The sequence below is a fragment of the Bufo bufo genome, chromosome 10 (genome assembly GCF_905171765.1).
Source record: "Bufo bufo chromosome 10, aBufBuf1.1, whole genome shotgun sequence".
Taxonomy (NCBI): Eukaryota; Metazoa; Chordata; class Amphibia; order Anura; family Bufonidae; genus Bufo; species Bufo bufo.
Genome location: NC_053398.1, coordinates 19868593 through 19887373, shown reverse-complemented (window position 1 = coordinate 19887373; position 18781 = coordinate 19868593). Strand labels below are relative to the sequence as shown.

Below are 18781 nucleotides of genomic sequence, written 5' to 3'. Positions count from 1 at the left end.
TATTGCGGACCCGCTGTTTGCGGGACGCAATACGGCCACGGCCGTGTTCATGAGGCCTTAATATTGTCGCACGGCCAGTCAAAAAGGGGACTTGTGACTATTTTTACAACTTTATAAATGACCCCCACTGTGTAGGAGACTGCCAGAGACAGCTGAGTGCCATCTTCAGCAGTTCCATAGACTCTTAAAGGAACAACAGTGCAAGTGCCACTCCATTTATATTGGGGGCCCTGGGGTCTCCATTCTTGTGATTGGCGGGGGTTACTCACTTATCGCCTATCCTGATGGAGTGTGGGATATCCAAAAACAGCACAACTCTGATGCATAGGCCGTGTCAGGATTTGGAGCTTAGTCCATATGTTTTGAAAATACCTAGTGGGGCATATGGCCCATACATAGATGGAGTGCCCTGCTTGTGACCCCCACTATGAGCCACAGCTTGTCAGCGGTCTCTGGTAGACGGGGCAGGGTGTCCATTTATCGGAATGGTTGCCATGTAATAATAGATTTCTCTTGCAGGAGAAGCGTATGGCTGGTAGCAAGCGTCACCCAGAGATAAAAGGCTGGATCCACAGTTCATCATGGAGTCGGCTTCATTACAAAACGGTTCCCGTCACTTCGAGGCCTTTTTAGATCCTAATAGCAAGAGCCATTTTCCATGGGGACGTGAATAGGGCTTCCACCCATTATTAAAAAAGCAAAAAAAATATAAAATCTATCCCTGTAAGTTCTACGGCCACTCGGCTATAGTACAGGTGCATGAATGTGCGCATATTACACTTTGGGCTCATGCACAGAAACGTATTTTCTTTCCGTGTCCGTTCCGTATGCAGAACCATTCAATTAAATGGGTCCGCAAAAAAAAAAAAACTGAAGTTACTCCGTGTGCACTCCGTTTCTCTATGTCCGTATTTCAGATCCGCAAAAAAATAGAAAATGTCATATTATTGTCTGCATTATGGACAAGGATAGTACTGTTCTATTAGGGGCCAGCTGTTCCGTTGCTGGAACGCACACGGATGTGTTCCATATTTTGCGGACCGCAAAATACATACGGTCATGTGCATGAGCCTTTAGGCTAAAAACCACACACAGGAGGTTTATCATATCCTGCACACCAGAATCTTGGTTTCTTGTGGAAAAGTTTTGTGACTTTGCATTTTTACCCCACTCACTCCAGTTTTGAAAAGTGGGTGGGAAAGTGGGCGTGGTTAGCTGAAACTTTTCTTTCTTTTTTTTTTTTAAAGTCACAAACTGACTTCAGTAAAGGGCAGTGTCAAGAAGTTACATAGTTAATACGGTTGAAAAAAGTGGAGTAACATTTCTAGACAAAAGTGTGAGGTTTAGGCTCCATTCACACGACCGCAAATAGGGTCCGCATCCGTTCCGCAATTTTGCAGAACGGGTGCGGACCCATTCCTTCTCTATGGGGACGGAATGGATGAGGACAGCACACAGTGTGCTATCCGCATTTGCGAAGCACGGCCCCGATCTTCGGGTCCACAGCTCCGCAAAAGATAGAACACGTCCTATTCTTGTCCGCAGCTGCGGACAAGAATAGGCATTTCTATAGGGGGTTCCGGGCGGGTGTGTTGCGGATCCGCAATTTGCGGGTCCACAACACACCACGGATGTGTGAATGGAGCCTTAAAGGTGGTTTTCCAGGATTACGATGGTGTTAAACAGATCGGCTCATGTAGTTGCTTACCTCATGTACATCTTCCCCTTTGTATTTCTTTCACTCTGGACGCTCCAGACTCATTTTCACCATATAAATCAATCCCTCTGGTTTGTTTCCATATTGTAAGTAGCACTTCCTGTTGCACCCACAATGCACTTCTTCTTTATCTGCCACAGCTCCAGCCCCGCCCCTTAATGCCTAGCTCCTCCCACCCAGACACTCCCCTATCACTGCCCCACCCATGGACATGACATCACAGGAAATAAGAAAGAGCTGCATGGACATTGTCATGTGATCACAGCTCAGAATGGACGACAGGAGCAATACAGTTAAAAGAAATACATGACATGGGTGATTAGTTTAAAGGATGTTGACGCAAACAGCACGTGCAGTATCCTCTGCTGTGACCCGATGGCTTGGACGGCAGCCTGACGCATTCCTTGGGGGATTTAAAATAATATTAAATCATACCTCTGATATATATGAATGCATAATATGTGGGGAAACTACTACTGAGGTTTTTAGCCATAATATATTAACAGCAGGTTAACATGAAGCTCTATAGCTCAGTGGTTAAAGTATAACTGTCATTTTTTTTGGAGTATTGGATTTTGGTGATTAATATCACCTTGGTGCCCCTATTTCAACTTTTCACACTGTATTAAATTACCCCTTTATTCCACATTTTTGTTCCCTGTACTGCCTACTTTTACCTTAAAATAGGGTTGCTAGGCATGGTCCAGATAGACGGAGCACGCAGCGTGCAGGGTCAGATTACAGACAGCCAGGGACTGTAGGTAAATGATTAAAGCCAGGTCCTCCCCAGCAGCTGATATCAGTGCCTGGGCTGTGTGCACTTCTCCCTGTCCCTGCGCTTGGCAGACGCTCCCTCACTCAGCAGAGCTGGAGAATGCAGAGTTGGAGCAGCGCAGACCAGGGAGGGGAGATCTGCCGTCTGCTCAGTGTATAAATGAAAGCAACATGTGGTAAGAGGACCCCTTTGTGCTGCAGGAGATTTTTGGGTAAATTTGGGATTTTTTTCATAAATAAAAGGTGAAATATATTGACTCAAATTTATGACCGTCATGAAGTACAATGTGTCACGAGAAAACAATCTCATTATGGCTTGGATAAGTAAAAATGTTCCAAAGTTATTATCACATAAAGTGACGCATGTTGGCTTGGGATTTAAGGTGAAACGTGGCTCGGCACTAAAGGGGTTAAGGACGCTCCAAATTTTTAAAAAACATGCAACTTTTGATATATTATGGGCAAAGAACGCCAACATATACTCAAGTAAAACCGACTTCAAATATTAATCTGCGTTCTTCAAATCCAGGAGGTTACTGTAAAGTCCATAGTACAGTCCATGTAAGCAGCGATTTGGGATCATTGCAGTTTAGGCCCCGTTCACACAACCGTATTTTTCCTCTGCGCAGATTGGACGTGAACCCATTCATTTCAATGGGCTGAAAAACTGCAGAGAGCACACCATGTGCTGTCTGCTTCTGTATGTCCGTTTTGCGGACAAGAATAGGAATTGTTACAATGGGTTTGCAAATAAATAAATAAAAATAAAAACACAACAAAAAATGTCATCCGTATTTTTTTTATTTTAGTGTAAATGTACTAAACCAATTCTGACAGGTGAGGAGCAGCTTTTTCGCCCGTTTCCGTACTTTTTATAGACATGAGTCTCGCCCTCGATACTGCAGGCGCTGCACCCGTTGGAATGAGGGCCCAGGGTCCCGGAGGGGGGACCTTCCACCCAGCATTGTCTATTGTGTAATCCCTTTCATTTCCCATTTTCTACACTGAACACACGAGACAATTTCAGGCTTTTTAAAAGACATTTATGGTACAAACAGTGTCATATTTACATACAGCTGGTGTACAATTTACACATATGCATATCTGCTCATGTGGCCATCCTCTCCCTCATAGGAAGAAGGGGTTGCCAAGGAGTCTGAAGAAACATCTCATTGACCATATGGATGTAGAATCCTAAAAGGACAATTCCAGTCACCGATCGCCTCACTAGCCTAGCAATGGCGCAGAAGACTAAAACTAAAATGGTAAAGACATTGTATTAAATAATATTCCTTAGGTTGTCACTCCCATCATACCTCTGGATCAGCAGCTTTGAACCTCTGGTCGCAACACTACAACTCCCAGCAAGCCCTGACAGCCGCAGTCTTATCCTCGGGGGCAGGTTTTTGAAAAGCAAAACTGTTTCCAGTAGCCTCCACCAATCACAGCGCTGCTTTTTTTTTTTTTATCAAAAGCAGAAAATGAAGTGATAGCTGCGCTGTGATTGGTTGCCAAGGTCGACAATTCCAGTTTCATAGCTCTCCTCAGTTTTGCCTTGTGTTCCTACAACTCCCACTGAATTTAAAGGGGTTGTCCAGGATTTTCTACATTGAGGGCCTATTCTCAAGACAGATCATCGATAGCTGAACAGTGTGGTGGTGGTGGTTTGACACCGTGCACCCCCACCGATCAGCTCTTTCCATGTAACTCCATCCATTGTGTAGTGGAACTGGAGCAGCGCTGCAGTAAAAAGCATTGTCCACTACACAATGGACGAAGCTACTCGGCTGTGATGCAGGGTGTCAGACGATGTGATATCCTGAGGATAGGCCATCAATATAAAAATCCTGAAATGCCCCATTAAGAGCAAACATTTATTTTAAGTATTTGAAATGCGTATAACATTTTTTCTTATTTTTATGAAGGAACTTTACAATATATTGTAGTTTAGACTTTCCTATTGATTGTACGGCTCTTATCCAGACAGGACTCATTTATCAAAACTGTAAAAATACAAAAAAAAAAACACCCCTCTTTGTTGTCCATCATAACCAATCAGAACTCGGCTTTCATTTGTTAGATTGCTCTGGGAGATGAAATCTACACTGTGAAGGGTTGCCCTAGGATACAAAGGCAGTTTTGCTAAATCTGCTCCCATGTGTCTCCATAGTAACAAACAAATTGTATGCACAGTGCTCCCGTGGTCTTGTACTTCTATTTGTCTCCTACTTTGTGCTAGGATAACACGTGGATGACTGGGACTGCAGGATCTGACTACACAGAATGTTGTCTGTTACCATGGAGACACCCAGTCTGCATAGGAGCCAGAGAAACAAATTGATACATTTTAGATACATTGAGGGCAAAAATAAAAAAAAAGCAAATTTGGTTTTGAAAATGTACTTAGCCTTTAATGGAGAATGACCGCACATGTACAGCCACCTCCTACTGAGAACAGGAACCCACAGAGCCCCAGTCATAATAAGCTCAATGACAAAAATAAATAAATAAAAAATACCGCACCCAGACAGAAATGGCGGATTGCTACAAAACCCTGCATGCAGATATGTAAATGATTACAGGTGTGCTCTGGGTCTTAACACAAGAGGGCGTAGAAACGCTTCCACTACAGCCCTATAACAAGGCTCTCAGAGGCTACATCTGGGTAGTGTACCTCTTGGTGATAGGAAATTGACTGCTAGACATGCCCCTCCGGCACCCTCAAAGACATTTTGCCCAGTTGATAGACTTTGAGAGGGGGCTCATCACTGGACTGAGAGAAGCAGGATGAACGTTTTGACCAATTGTCTGCCCTCTAGGCCGCTTAGATCTAGCTGTTAGGAGATGTTGGGAGCAGTGGTTTAAGTGAGGGCACGCAAACGTAGAGAACAGGCTCCAGACGGCCCAGACAGACCACCAGTAGAGAGGAAGTTTTGATTCCCCGACAAACAGTTTAGTTGTCCACTATCTAGACACAGATGGCCCCTTCATCACACCCTCACCATCTCCATACACTTAGCAGAAGGAAATTTGGCGTCATGGCGCCCTTTAAGTGTCCTGCCATTGACAGCCAGCCATCGTCATCCTCATTTGCAGTGGTGCTGTGAACAAGAAACCTGGACTGCAAGGTACAGAAACCATATTGTCATAATTGAATATTCAAGATTCTGGTTGGCATCCGATGACGGTCAGGTTCCAGTATGGAGGCCTCGAGGCGAGTGCTTCAATCCTGCCTTTGCCGTGGAGCGACACACTGCCCCACCTGCTGGTGATGATCCAGCATACGACAGTCGGTCACCCACCGAGAAGTGATATGTGCAGGACATCCTGCCACCACATGTGGTCCTCTCATCGCAGGGCTTCCTACCGACCCAGCAGGATAATGCTCACCCGCACACAGCAAGGGTTTCCCAGGAAGGTCTTCTCCAGATTACAGCACTTCCTTAGCTGACCGGTCACCAGATTTATCAACAATCTAGCATTTATGGGACCAGCTGGGACGCCGGCTTCAGCAACCTATGAGCGTACAGGATCTACAGGACCAGCAGAGACATCTGTGGGCAAATGTGCTGCAGGGTAAAGAACCTGCATGCCTCCATGCCCAACTGTATCTCATCCTGTATCCAGGCTAGAGCCTCCTTTCTACTCTACGGCCCCCATCCCCCCATAAACTTTGCCTTTTCTCTCTAATATTGTAGCCCTTACATACAGTTGTAGCAGGCGTTCTAGTAATTCCTGGCGCAGTAACACACGCTTATCTCGCTGGCTTTGTTACCAATGTGCAAAGCTTCTTAAAGTGGTTAAACTGTTGGGTTAACGCATTAGCCCACTGATGTTGGCGCTCGCTAGATCTGTATATCATTACATTCACATACGTAAAGTTTTCATTCGACTCCAAGAACTCCTTCTTGGTGCGCCATTGTTTTTGTCAATGAGTGTATATGCCTGAATTATAAGGCAGCATCCGAAATATATTTCCACATAGAATGACCTTCCCAAAGTTCAGCCCAATCTCTGAATTACCAGTATGTGTAGGAAGCAAGTATATAGAGTCACTTAAATAACAGGGAATTGCTCTTCATGCTTTACTATAGCGAGAAGGGTTGTCGTCACATAATTTCTGATGACTCTGATAATCCCCAAAAATCTGGCTCTGGCCAAGCTGAAGGAGTATGGACTAACTGTATTGGCAGGTGACAGCCGCAATGGGCCCTGGTATCATTTCTGCTTTTGGGTCCAGAATATACATCCTGCTTTCTCCATTATAAATCTCTGTCTTTTTTTTTTACTTGCCTGGCGCAACCATACAATTAATTATAATCTACTGAGAACATCGCCACCTAGTGGCAATACTATAAAGAAATATAAGCACATGCTTGAGGTTACGTTGAGGAGCCTCGGCCTCTCTCACTGCATTATCATATAACGTACATCGCTTTAGTCCTGCCCTGAGCCTGGAGCATATCCCAAGCAGTATACAGCTTAAACGTCAGAGCCGGGCCACCGCTGAGACAATCGCTCAGCTTCAAGTAACATGGTCATAAAATGCATATCCTATGCATATAGGATTGGACTTCTCCTCCAGACCACAGGAGCGGGTGCGCCCATCAGCATATCCCCTTATGGAGAAGTTGACGTATCATATTATATGATATCATATTAGCGTCCTCACTGGAACATTCCTAGAAGCTCCTATCCACAATAAAGCAGATTCTCGGGTTAGAAAACCATGGCTGCTTTTTCTCCCACCCAAAAAACAGCGCCACAGCTGTGCACAGGCGGTGAGCGGTACTGCAGCTTAGCCATAATATAAGCAGTAATATCAGACACAACCTATGGTCAGGCTGTGGCCATGTTTTTTTCTAATCCTGGACATCGTCTTGAATTCAAATGTGATATTGTCCATGAGGGGGCAGCAAGTCATCCTCCTGTTTATGCACGAGTCCCGACATTCGGACGATTTATTGCAGTCCGGGTAGAAGAGTTATGGATTTTACCAGTGGGTGAGGGGGCAGCAGTCAAATATTCATCTTCTGTAAGACGAAGCATGCACTGTGAGGAGAGAAACAAGACGATCATTGGAAACAATGGAATATTTGGGCAGCACTATAACAAACAGCATGGCAACATGGGGAGCCCTGGTCTGCAAGGTGCCTCCAACTACATCACATAATACTATTTTATTACATGCTCTGCAGATATAAGTAAAGGCACCACTGGACACACTGGACACATTACCCCAGAGAAGCCCAAATCTCTCCCCATGCCATATCCAAACGAGAAGTGTCCACGGGAAGATCTTGAACAGTGCAGTGTCCGGCAATCTTGGGGTTAATCCCACCCAGCTTCCATAGCTAGAATGCCGACGGAAGCAGCCGGATCTGTGCACCGACTCCACATGCCTTCTGTGCACGGAGTGAGTCAGATGTTGCCGCAGCGAGATTAACGCAAAACCGCGATCAAATGACGGTCGGCAGGATTACGTCCAAGATTGATGGACACTTCGCTGTTCAAGATAACGTACTACTGGTGCCACACAGAGGTAGGTTTAGAAAGATCTCTCCAGTGCCAACATCGTGTAGTTTAGGGGGTAGAAAACAGCTTGCAGGTTCACGTTTCATAAAGTCAACCTCTTATGAGAAGGGGTAAAATAAAAATATCTGATTGGTAAAGGTCTGACCCCCCCCCCCCCCCCCCCCCCCCCGGCTGGTTCTGAAATGGGAGAGAGATGCAATACCAGGCACAACCACTACTAAATGTATGGCGCTGTGATCTGTAAAGCACAAATGGATCCTGATCCTGGTGGTGCCAAAAGGTTGGACCCCTGCTGATCTAATATTGAGGCCTAGCCTGTTGTTTCCAGGAGAAGCTGCATATGGGCATACATTTCCCCTGCAGGAGAACAACGGCGCTGTATGGCATTGGTCCAAATGAAGGGCCAGCCATCAAATGCCAGGTCCACCAGCTGACAATGGGGCATAGGAACGGGGGTTACCCTGATGTCTATTCAGCTGCTGTGGCAGGAATGACTCACAAGGTTTGTCACCCAGCTTTTCCGTGACCCTGAAAGTCATTATCAAGTCATACGGAAATGAGCAGGAATTATCGTACAACAGTTGCGGGTCGCCTCTGCCCCCATACACTTCTACTGGGGCGTCCAGGCTTTCTACTAATAACCAGTCAGATCTGTTGCAGGAGCAGTGCTGCCATCTAGTGTCCAATTTGCAAAAACTGGAACTTGTCTCTGCATTTCCTATTTAGAATGGGCTTGTGTCATAAATTTTCATTTGTTGGCGTACATGGCTTCTGCTGAGCTGGCATGACACAAATCAACCCTCATTTTATGGCTTCTTACGACCTGGCGCGGCATCCGCTGTGCCAGTGCTGGGAGGTACTTTTTTCACACTTTTTTGGAACAACTTAGTACAGTTCAGCTTAACCCCTAACCACTGATGTGAAGGCTGCCACTTATACTATAGGGCAGGGATAACCAACCAGCTGTCGCAAAACTACAACTCCCAGCATGCCCACACTGCCTACAGCTATCAGCCTATAGCAGGGCATGGTGGGAGCTGCGGTTGGCCATCCCCCGCTTTAGAGGCAGACCAGGCAGCTGCAGTGGGATCCATGCAGAAGGTAGGGGGGGGGGGGGGGGGGGGTTCTTGCCTTCTACACTCTTGGTGGCAGCTGAGAACAAGGAATCAAGCAGGTTGAAATCAAACATGCCCGATCCTGCTATAAGCGGACATCTACCGTTGGGGAGAGCGCCAGATCACCACCAAACACATTAGATGGTCGGCGAGTTCAGCAGACGTCCATCTAATGTGTATAGAACTCCCTTGCCACTGGGATGGCAATGGTCAAGCTGCCCTTCTGCTCTATGGGAAGCAATGGGAAAAGGGTATAAGCCAGCACTGAGGTCATGCAATGGGGTCAACTAGTGTACAGCTGTGTCCACTCTGCGATGGGGCCTTCTCTACTTAATGTGCACATTTGCCAACCATCATATGAAAACTAGCTGCTAAGGCTACTTTCACACTAGCGTTTACATTTTCCGGTATTGAGATGGCAGTGAATCGCAATACCGGAAAAAAAAAAACGCTTCCGTTTTGTCCCCGTTCATTGTCAAAAGGGAACTGACAAAACGGAACTGAACAGAACGGAATGCACCAAAATGCATTCCGTTCCGTTTGGTTGCGTTCCCATACCGGAGAGCGAACCGCGGTTTTCTTTCCATCATGAGATGCGGAGCAAGACGGATCCGGCATGACCCACAATGTAAGTCAATGGGCACAGATCCGTATTCTCAGACACAATAGAAAACAGATCCGCCCCCACCACTGACTTTCAATATTGTTCATGACGGATCCGTTCATAACGGATGCAGCCGGTTGTATTATCAGTAACGGAAGCGTTTTTGCTGATCTCTGACAGATCCAGCAAAAATGCTGGTGTGAAAGTAGCCTTAGAAAAGTAAGGAGGACCCATGCACCAGTATATCCAAGAGGTTTACATATATCGAGGGGTACAGCCAGGGCGTCAGGGGCTTCGGCTGTTAATCTGGATGTTTTTAAAAGGGTATCATCAATGAACCAATCATATATGATTTTTGCCCGTAAATGACGAGATGCTTAATTTTTCACATGTAGTGCCATCTAGTGGCTAAAAACACTACACTGCAGACAGAGAAGTGGTTGTCTGAATCTAGCAATTTAAACTGGTCAACCTATAGATCAATTATGGCCTCATTCCCTTGTGACAATTTTGTCACTTTTTTTTGCACAATTCGGAAAAAAACTGGAGAGAGAAAAAAAAATTAAAAATTAAAAAAATGAAAGAAAACGGGACAATACCTGCACAGATGAAGCCAAGCACATTAGATAGCAGACTGCAAATCCCCCAATTACCTCCTTATTTGATATTATTAGGCCTCATGCACACAACCATATTTTGCGGTCTGCAAACCCTCGACACGGGCTGTGTGCACGCCGCATAGCGGTGTGGATCCATTGACTTAAATGGGTCCGTCTGTTGCGGCGAAGTATAGGACATGCCCTAGCTTTTGCGGAGGCACACATAAGCCCACATCCGTGTGGAAAAGATACTGTAGGACATACCATGTACTTTGCCGCAACATGCGGACCCATTGAAGTCAATGGGTTTGCACCGTGCACACAGCCTATATCCGAGGTTTGCGGACCGCTGAACACTTACGGTCATATACTACCAGCACTGTACCACTAACATCCAGCGGCGGCTTTGATTGACTGGTCCTATATGGCAGGTTCCCACTCCTTACCTAGATGAGGATGCATGTCTCCACATCTGCATTCAGAAGTCTTTAGCGGTCATCTCTACTTCCGCGACGCTCTGCATCCGGGCTTTCTTACAAGCTCCCTCGACAGATTTTTTGTACCTCCGTTTGGGGGAGTCGGGGGCACACAAGGACAGTTTGGGAGCTGAATGGAAGAGTAGCACAGAATGAAAACTCACTTTATTATAAGCCATAAAAATGTCTGGCACAAGAAACGTGGTCCCAGATGATTCATCTAAACCCTTGGAGGAGGATTTTTCTTCTCGGCAGCGAAGGAGCGGATCATTACAATGCGGGCACGTTCTTCATGCAGAGAAGAAAGTGCATTAATGACTAGTTTACTTTTTATATTTTTTTTATTAAGGGGACCACGTTTTTCATGTCCAGCAGCAAATGAGAAAGAAATAGGACTTTACAGGATCTACAGACTTGCTTTGAATGCACCTTATAATGGAAGTCATGGCCGATGTATTAAAAAAAAAAAAAGAGCAAAAACAGCACAAGTCAGCAGTGATCTAGCAATAGTCGGTGAGGAGGCTGCAATCCCATCAGACTCCAGCAAGAGGACCATTCCTGTCCATGCGCTGTGTTGGTATTACAAAAGATCAAATCTCATAAAAGGACCTGCCCCCTAGTTGCACCCCCCCCCCCCCCCCCCCCCCCCCCTGTAATAACCCTTCTGGAGCATCTTTTCTTATAACTATGTTGTGCCATTCATTTATTATTCCTACTAGACGTTAGGAATTAATTACTTGCAGTTTGCAATGAAGGTACAGATGGGTGTCACCAGTTTGGGGGGGGGGGGGGGGGTGTCTGACACAAGACTGTGTTGGGAACTCGATTGTAGTATACCGCTTGGCTCAGAGAAGACTCAGATCCCGGCAGTTTAACCACTTAGATGCTGCAGTCCATAGCATTGACTTGAATGGGGCTGAGCTGCAACTAGGCCATGTGACCGATGTGCAATGAGGTCACTGGCCTAGGGAGAGGCTGCGGCACTCGGTGGGTGTTGCATCCCTGCAGATCTGATACTGATGACCTATCCCGAGGATACTTCATAAACATCTGTTCCTGGAAAACCCCTTTAAAAAGGAGAGGTCCAGCTTAGAAAACCTATTTTTATATACCTTGTTAGGTCATTAATAAGGAAAGGGGGCTTCCCTGTCCAGGATGCTCATTTCTTGGACAGAGTGGAGAGCGACTATAAGGAGGGTCTTTCGCCCTGGAGAACCTCCCTGTGTTACAAAGATCACCCAACAATTAGAATGAGCGATGTGTAATGCTTAAAGGGATTTTCCAGGCTCCAGATATTTGTGGCCTATCCTCAGGTTAGTCCGACACCTGACACCTCCACTGATCAGCTGTTCTCAGCGCCAGAAATAACACCTTGAGTGGAGCCAGAAGCAGATCTCAGTTCAAAGTGTAGAGGGGCTGAGCTGCAGTAACTTGGCACACCCACCACAGCAGCGAGCGGGAAACCCCCCACCGTTGCAGCAGCAGCGACCGGACAACCCCCCACCGTTGCAGCAGCAGCGACCGGACAACCCCCCACCGTTGCAGCAGCAGCGACCAGACAACCCCCCACCGTTGCAGCATCCGGGCAACCCCCACCACAGCACAAATGCGTCACGGCCACTGCACAATATTACATGCTATAGCTACTAGAGAGGGGTCTTTGATCCAGGGAGTTATTCTGATGCCTGAATGGAGTCGGGAAGGAATTTTTTATTCCCCTAAAGTGGGGAAAATTGGCTTCTACCTCACAGGGTCTTTTTTTGCCTTCCTCTGGATCAACTCGCAGGATAACAGGCCGAACTGGATGGACAAATGTATTTTTTCGGCCTTATAAACTATGTTACTATGGCGTTCACAGCATAGGAGAATTTTTTTATATTTTAATAGTTCACACTTTTTCGGGCTTGGCGATAACGTAACAGGTTTGTTTATTTATTGTTTATGTATTTTATATGTAAAATTGGAAAAGGGTGTGATTTAAACGTAATATTTTGGTGTTTGTTTCTTGTAAAACTTTTTTTTTTTTACTTTTTATTTAATAACTATTTCCCCCCTTAGGGGCTAGAACCTGGGATCTATTAATCCCTTGTCCTATTCACCCTAATAGAGCTCTATCAGGGTGAAAAGAACCTCACACTCTCCCTGCTGTCCTGTGCACAGTACACACAGCAGCAGGGAGATTACCATGGCAGCCAGGGCCTCAGTAGCGTCCTGGCTGCCATGGTAACTGATCGGAGCCCCAGGATTACACTGCTGGGGCTCCGATCACAACTGCCACTAATGATGAGGAGGGGAGTGGACCCTGTGGCCACTGCCACCAATGATTATAATACTGGGGGGGTTGGGCATACTGCGCCACCAATGAAGAGGAGTAACCTTTTAATACAAATACAGGAGGCGGGTGCCGGAGGCAGAAACACGTAGCCGGCGACGACCTAAGGGGTTAACTGCCGCGGATCGCAGCGCCCTGTCATAGAGGCCGGGTGCCGGTTATGCGATTCTGCTGCCGGCACCCGCCTCCTGTATTTGTATTACAAGGTTACTCATCTTCATTGGTGGCGCAGTGGCCACAGCCCCTCCCCTCCTCCTTCCGTCTCTCTTCTTATTGGCACAAGGGGGAGGGAGAGCGCGACTCCTTCTCCCCTGTGCTGCTAAAGAGAACACTGAGCGCGCTGAGAGCAGGACGCGCTGTTCTCTGATACTAGGCTGTGCAGAAGCGCTACTGCACAGCCTAGTATCGGTAAATGTCAAATCCCAGTATCGAATCGATACCAGTACAAAAGTATCGATTGGGTATACCCGGTGCCACCCTGCAAGGAAGGAATAGATGAGCTCTGACAATCCTCTATTGTGAATGGAGGATCCTGTCTTATCTGTACACAGAGGTGATATATGTTATGCTAAACCTGTCTGTAAAGACAAGGAGATAACTGCTGAAGAAAGATTGACGAGAAAAATTCTTAAAAAATGCGTTTAACATAAAAACGTGATTTAAACAACAGGTCATTTTCTGATGACACATTCCCTTCAACTGTCTGATTTCTGGTGCAGATATTCTTGTGCTCTCACCTGCCTCTATAGAGATCTGATGAGCAACAGGGTCACTAATTGGGCCACTCAGATCTTCTGCACAGGATGGAACAGATGCCAATATACCTAGAACAGCAAGACAACAGAAATATGTCACCCGAAAAAAAACACGTACTTGTCCAAAATGTAAAATGACACCCCATAAACACTGCCACTATTGTCCATGGGCTGAGCCTGGTATTGCAGCACGTCCTCATTCAGAAATGGGGCTGAGCTGCAATGACCACCACAGCAGGAGACGCTCTTTGTATAGTTTTATGTTGGACCGTTTGGACAACTTGATTCCTTCTAGGTCCCCGATGACGAGCTATGGCCTGTATGGGACACCAGCACTGTATACAGATTCCTCATTGCAGCAAGCACTTATGTCAAGAACCTATAATGGCAGACTGCAAAGAGTCCGCAGATACTCACAGAGGCCTCGGTAGCGGGACAGCTGCTGGTAGGTCTGTTTCATGCGCTCTATGTTCAGTCTGCTGGCTTCTGCGTGATTCACTATGGGCTTAGGGTAGTCAACACCTATAACGCACTTGGCTTCTTTCTGAACAGACTCTGGGGCATTCCACGGCTCGTATATGTAACGGGACGGGAAGCCCTTGAGCACCGGCAAGTATCGTCTGCAGAGAAAACGGAGAAAGAAATCAGACTGTGGCACGCGGCAGCCTCCCAGTATGCCGTTTGTCTAAAATCAAGGTTCTTACTGGTTGATGCCTCAGATGCTAAGACCACCATTGATCGCTCTGCCCCTTAGCTTTCGGTCTGATCAGCTTCCTGAACGGCCGGTGTACGGGATCCCACTTGCAGCTCAAACAACTTGTCCCCAATAAAGTAGGGATGGGAATTAACTACTCATCCCGTCTGCCCCCATTAGATCCTATAGACTTTCTATCAACAGACCCTACTATCCTAGTGTCTGCCCATTGAGTTAGTCCACGTCCTCTGAAAAGTGCAAACAAAACATGCACGTAGGGATTGTTAACGTGAGTGATATAGGGCTTCTTACTATAGGCTTAGGTTCAGGACGGGGTCACCCTTGTCGGGACGGGTGCTCCGTGGTTGGGTATTAAAGGGTCAGCGTGGCAACTCCATGTAGAGCTTAACAGGGACAGTTACCATCACCTGGTTATGTGGATTTCCCTCTGTAATTATCATAGTGACCCTCGATATGTCAACAAAACTTTGGTTTCCATCAGCCCTATAGAAGTGAATGGAGCGGTGGCCGTGCGCTTCCCATTCATTTCACGCTTCACCATTTTCGGCGCTCCTCCCGGAAGAGCCTTCAATGTTTTGGTGGGGACCCAATCTACAGGCCCTCTACCAATAAGGGTCCATTCGCACATCCGCACGTGGCCGTCACTGTGATAGAGATGCCTATTCTTGTCCGCGATTGGGGGCAAGAATAGGACACGCTCTATCTTTTTGGTGGGGCCGTGGAATGGAACTACGGATGCCGTCGACATCTTTTGCGGCCCCATTGAAATGAATGCGGACTCTGAACTACGGACGTCTAAATGGACCCTAAGGGGCTGCGGCTGTCCTGCAAGCATCGCATCCCCACTCATTACGTGAACAGTCTGTGTCTGGTTCTGCAGCTTGTCCCACTTACTTGATTTACCCTGGGCCTAAAGCATCACATCATGCTCCAGTGCAAATTTGTCATTGGCCATTCAAGAACCTAACACCGAATATAACATTTTTTGTACCCATCGTACCTGACATAGTCTCCGCTGGGGTCTGTCCGTCTTCCAAAGCCTACGGGACAATAGCAGTGGAAAAACTGCTGGAAGAACGCACTGCACGAGAGCCACATCCAGCTGCCGGCGTTCACGCTGAAGTCTGCATCCAACAGCAGCTCATCAAACACCTGGATATGGGGAGGAATGACGGGTTAGACTACTTTCACACTAGCGTTTTTCTTTTCCGGCACCGAGTTCCGTCACAGGGGCTCTATACCGGAAAAGAACTGATCAGGCATATCCCCATGCATTCTGAATGGAGAGTAATCCGTTCAGGATGCATCAGGATGTCTTCAGTTCAGTCGTTTTGACTGATCAGGCAAAAGAGAAAACCGCAGCATGCTACGGTTTTATCTCCGGCGAAAAAAAACTGAAGACTTGCCTGAATGCCGGATCCGGCATTTTTTTCCATAGGAATGTATTAGTGCCGGATCCGGCATTCAAAATACCGGAATGCCGGATCCGTCCTTCATTTTTTCTGACTGATCAGGCATTTTTCAGACTGATCAGGATCCTGATCAGTCTGAAAAATGCCTGGTCAGAAAAATGCATTGCAATACCGAATGAGAAAAAAATAAATACCGGATCCGTTTTGCCTGATGACACCGGAAAAACGGATTCGGTATTGCAATGCATTTTTCTGACTGATCAGGCATTTTTCAGACTGATCAGGATCCTGATCAGTCTGAGAAATGCCTGATCAGTCAGAAAAAAATGACATGCCTGCCGGAATCAAACAACGCAAGTGTGAAAGTACCCTTACACTTACAGGCAGAGGTGACATGTCTACTCCGCGGAATACCGCAATACACTGTCCCGCAAAGCAATCCTGCAACACTACAGGCCTATAGATCTACAGGGAGCTTCTTTTGAGCTCTGCACGTATATAACGGGACAGCACTGCCGGGGTCTGTGGGAAATGCAGGTTAGAGATCCAGAGATATCTGCGCAGAAGAGACAGACGCTCTAGTCATGAGAGGTGCAGGCTATCGTTCTCATGGACTCCCACTGCCTCAATGACATTAGCAGGTACCCCAACAAATCCCTGACCAAAAAGGAAGAGATGCTCTGCAGAGCAGCAGCCTGGGAGTTCTGTCACTAGAAAACATTAACCTCTTAACAGTCACATTAAAACTGGGAAAAAACCCTCCTGAAAATGTCACTTTTTGATTGTAGATTTTGAATTTATGTCTAGATTGACTTGGCAATTGACGTGCATTTAACCCTCTAGTGACATGACTAATTTTAGCCTTAAGGACCAGTAAAGTTTTTTCCCCCCGCTGTGTTACAGCAACTTTTTTTTTTATGTTTTCTTCAATTTAGCATGAATTTTGCATTTTGTTTCTTTAAGAACCATTTTAGGGTACACATAGTGTATTAAATAACACTTATTTTTAGGTAGAAGGATAGAAAAAAAACCTGCAGTTTTGACATTTTGTGAGATTTATTTTCATGGCGTTCAATGTGGATAAATTTATTCTGTGGTTCGCTACGATGAGAATGCTAAATGTATATTTTTAGATTTTTTTTCTTTCCTCCCGCAAGCTGTGAGCAACCCCACTGCCCCCCCTCTCCTCCTCCAGGCTGAAAGGCGAGGGCTACATTAACCTCTCGTATCTCAAGCCTGGTCTTGTTGTAAAGACTGGATTTCCAGCTTTCAAACAAGTGCAGAACCCACAGCATGATCTCCACTACATCGGGAAACATAGCTGTTAGAAATGTGGTTGATTTCTAACAGCTATATCCTTTGATGTAGTGGGGATAATGCTGCATATCTCTAGCTGCTTCCAGTCCTGAGATATGACGGGTTAAAGTAGCCCTCGCCCCCATCACTCTACTCGGGCAGAACTGTTAAGTCTTTTTCTCAAAGCCCGAACAAAGCTCAGGCCAAACTGTTGAAGTGGTTAAAGAGGCTTTCTGAGTGTTTAATACTGATGAACTATGCTTAGGATAGGTCCTCAATATCTGATCGGTCAGGGTCCGACACCTGGCATTCCCGCTGATCAGCTGTTTATAGATCCTGTGGCACAGCTTACCAAGCACAGCACCATACATTGTATAGTGGCCATGCTTGGTATTGCAGCTCTGCTCCATTCAACTGAATGAGCTGCGCCCAGACCACGTGACCGATGAATGTGACGTCACGGGCCTAGTAAGAGGCCACGGAGCTCACTGAGTGTCGCAGCCACTTCAAACAGCTGATCGGCGGGGGTGCTGGGTGTGAGACCCGCACCAGTCATCAATATTAAACACCTGGAAAACCGTTTAGCCCTATAATCTCAGTGGTGCTTTATAATGAGGTAGAGACTTCCACTGGACAATCCGATGCAAAATTTTTGCCTGTTGGTCAAATTGTAAAGTACTTGGAGGGGGGGGGGGGGGGCTTTTATGAGATTCAAAGAAATAAAAAGTTTGCAAATGTCCCCCAAATCAGTGGCATAGGCTGTGTCTGGCATGGATGCCACATGGTGTGGTGCTGCAATACCAGACACAACCCATGAGAAAAAAAGAGTGGTGCCATTTCTGGGAAGCATCACTGTGCAGGCTGACCAAGTCAAAAGTGCAACTTTTGGGAGTCAAAACCCTGACACTCACCTTTACGCCACATTCCCAGCTGTTCCAGAGATCCCCCCGTGTCAGGAAGCAGGCGACGGCGTGCCTTGCCAGGTGATGGATCCAGCCTTCCAGTCTCAGCTGTGTCATGATGGCATCAATCCAAGGAAACCCAGTCTTCCCTTCTGTCCACTTGGCGAGGGCCTCAGGGTTCCGGTCCCAAGGAATTTGCACGCAGATTGGATTCCCTTCCATTTGGTCAAATTTGGGGTTGTTGGTGGCAGCCGTGTAGAAGAACTCCCTCCAGAGGAGCTGCCCGTACAGCGACAGTGGGGGAGGACTGTTCTTCTTTACCTTATAATGGTGGCAACAGAGTGGTAAGCAATCGCCGTCCTCATCGTGTGATGGACATGTAAGACATAAATCCTGCATCTCACCTTCTGATACAACTCCTGCAGTCTGTAGTAGAAGAGGCGGCAGGACAGACAGCCAAAACGCAGGTAGGGACTGAGGCCTGTGGGACTCGCCAGCAAAGAGTTGGCATTCATCCGTGGTCGCTCGTAATTTGCCACCCATGCCTGG

The 18781-nt window shown here is 46.6% G+C and overlaps 1 protein-coding gene across 2 annotated transcripts in view; it reads right to left on the bottom strand.

The window, feature by feature from the left end:
* Positions 1-3523: 3523 nt before the first annotated feature.
* CRY2 (cryptochrome circadian regulator 2) overlaps positions 3524-18781 on the bottom strand; it is a 29808-nt gene continuing 14550 nt past the window's right edge. The window contains exons 6-12 of one of the 2 annotated variants that reach the window (XM_040409130.1): positions 18637-18777; positions 18242-18553; positions 15623-15774; positions 14325-14527; positions 13890-13976; positions 10791-10950; positions 3524-7543 (exon numbers count right to left, since the gene is read on the bottom strand). In XM_040409130.1, coding sequence (XP_040265064.1) covers positions 10823-10950; positions 13890-13976; positions 14325-14527; positions 15623-15774; positions 18242-18553; positions 18637-18777 — 1023 coding nt within the window. In that variant the 3' untranslated portion in view covers positions 3524-7543; positions 10791-10822. The remainder of the gene's footprint in view (positions 7544-10790; positions 10951-13889; positions 13977-14324; positions 14528-15622; positions 15775-18241; positions 18554-18636; positions 18778-18781) is intronic. The other variant, XM_040409131.1, reaches the window with a different exon arrangement.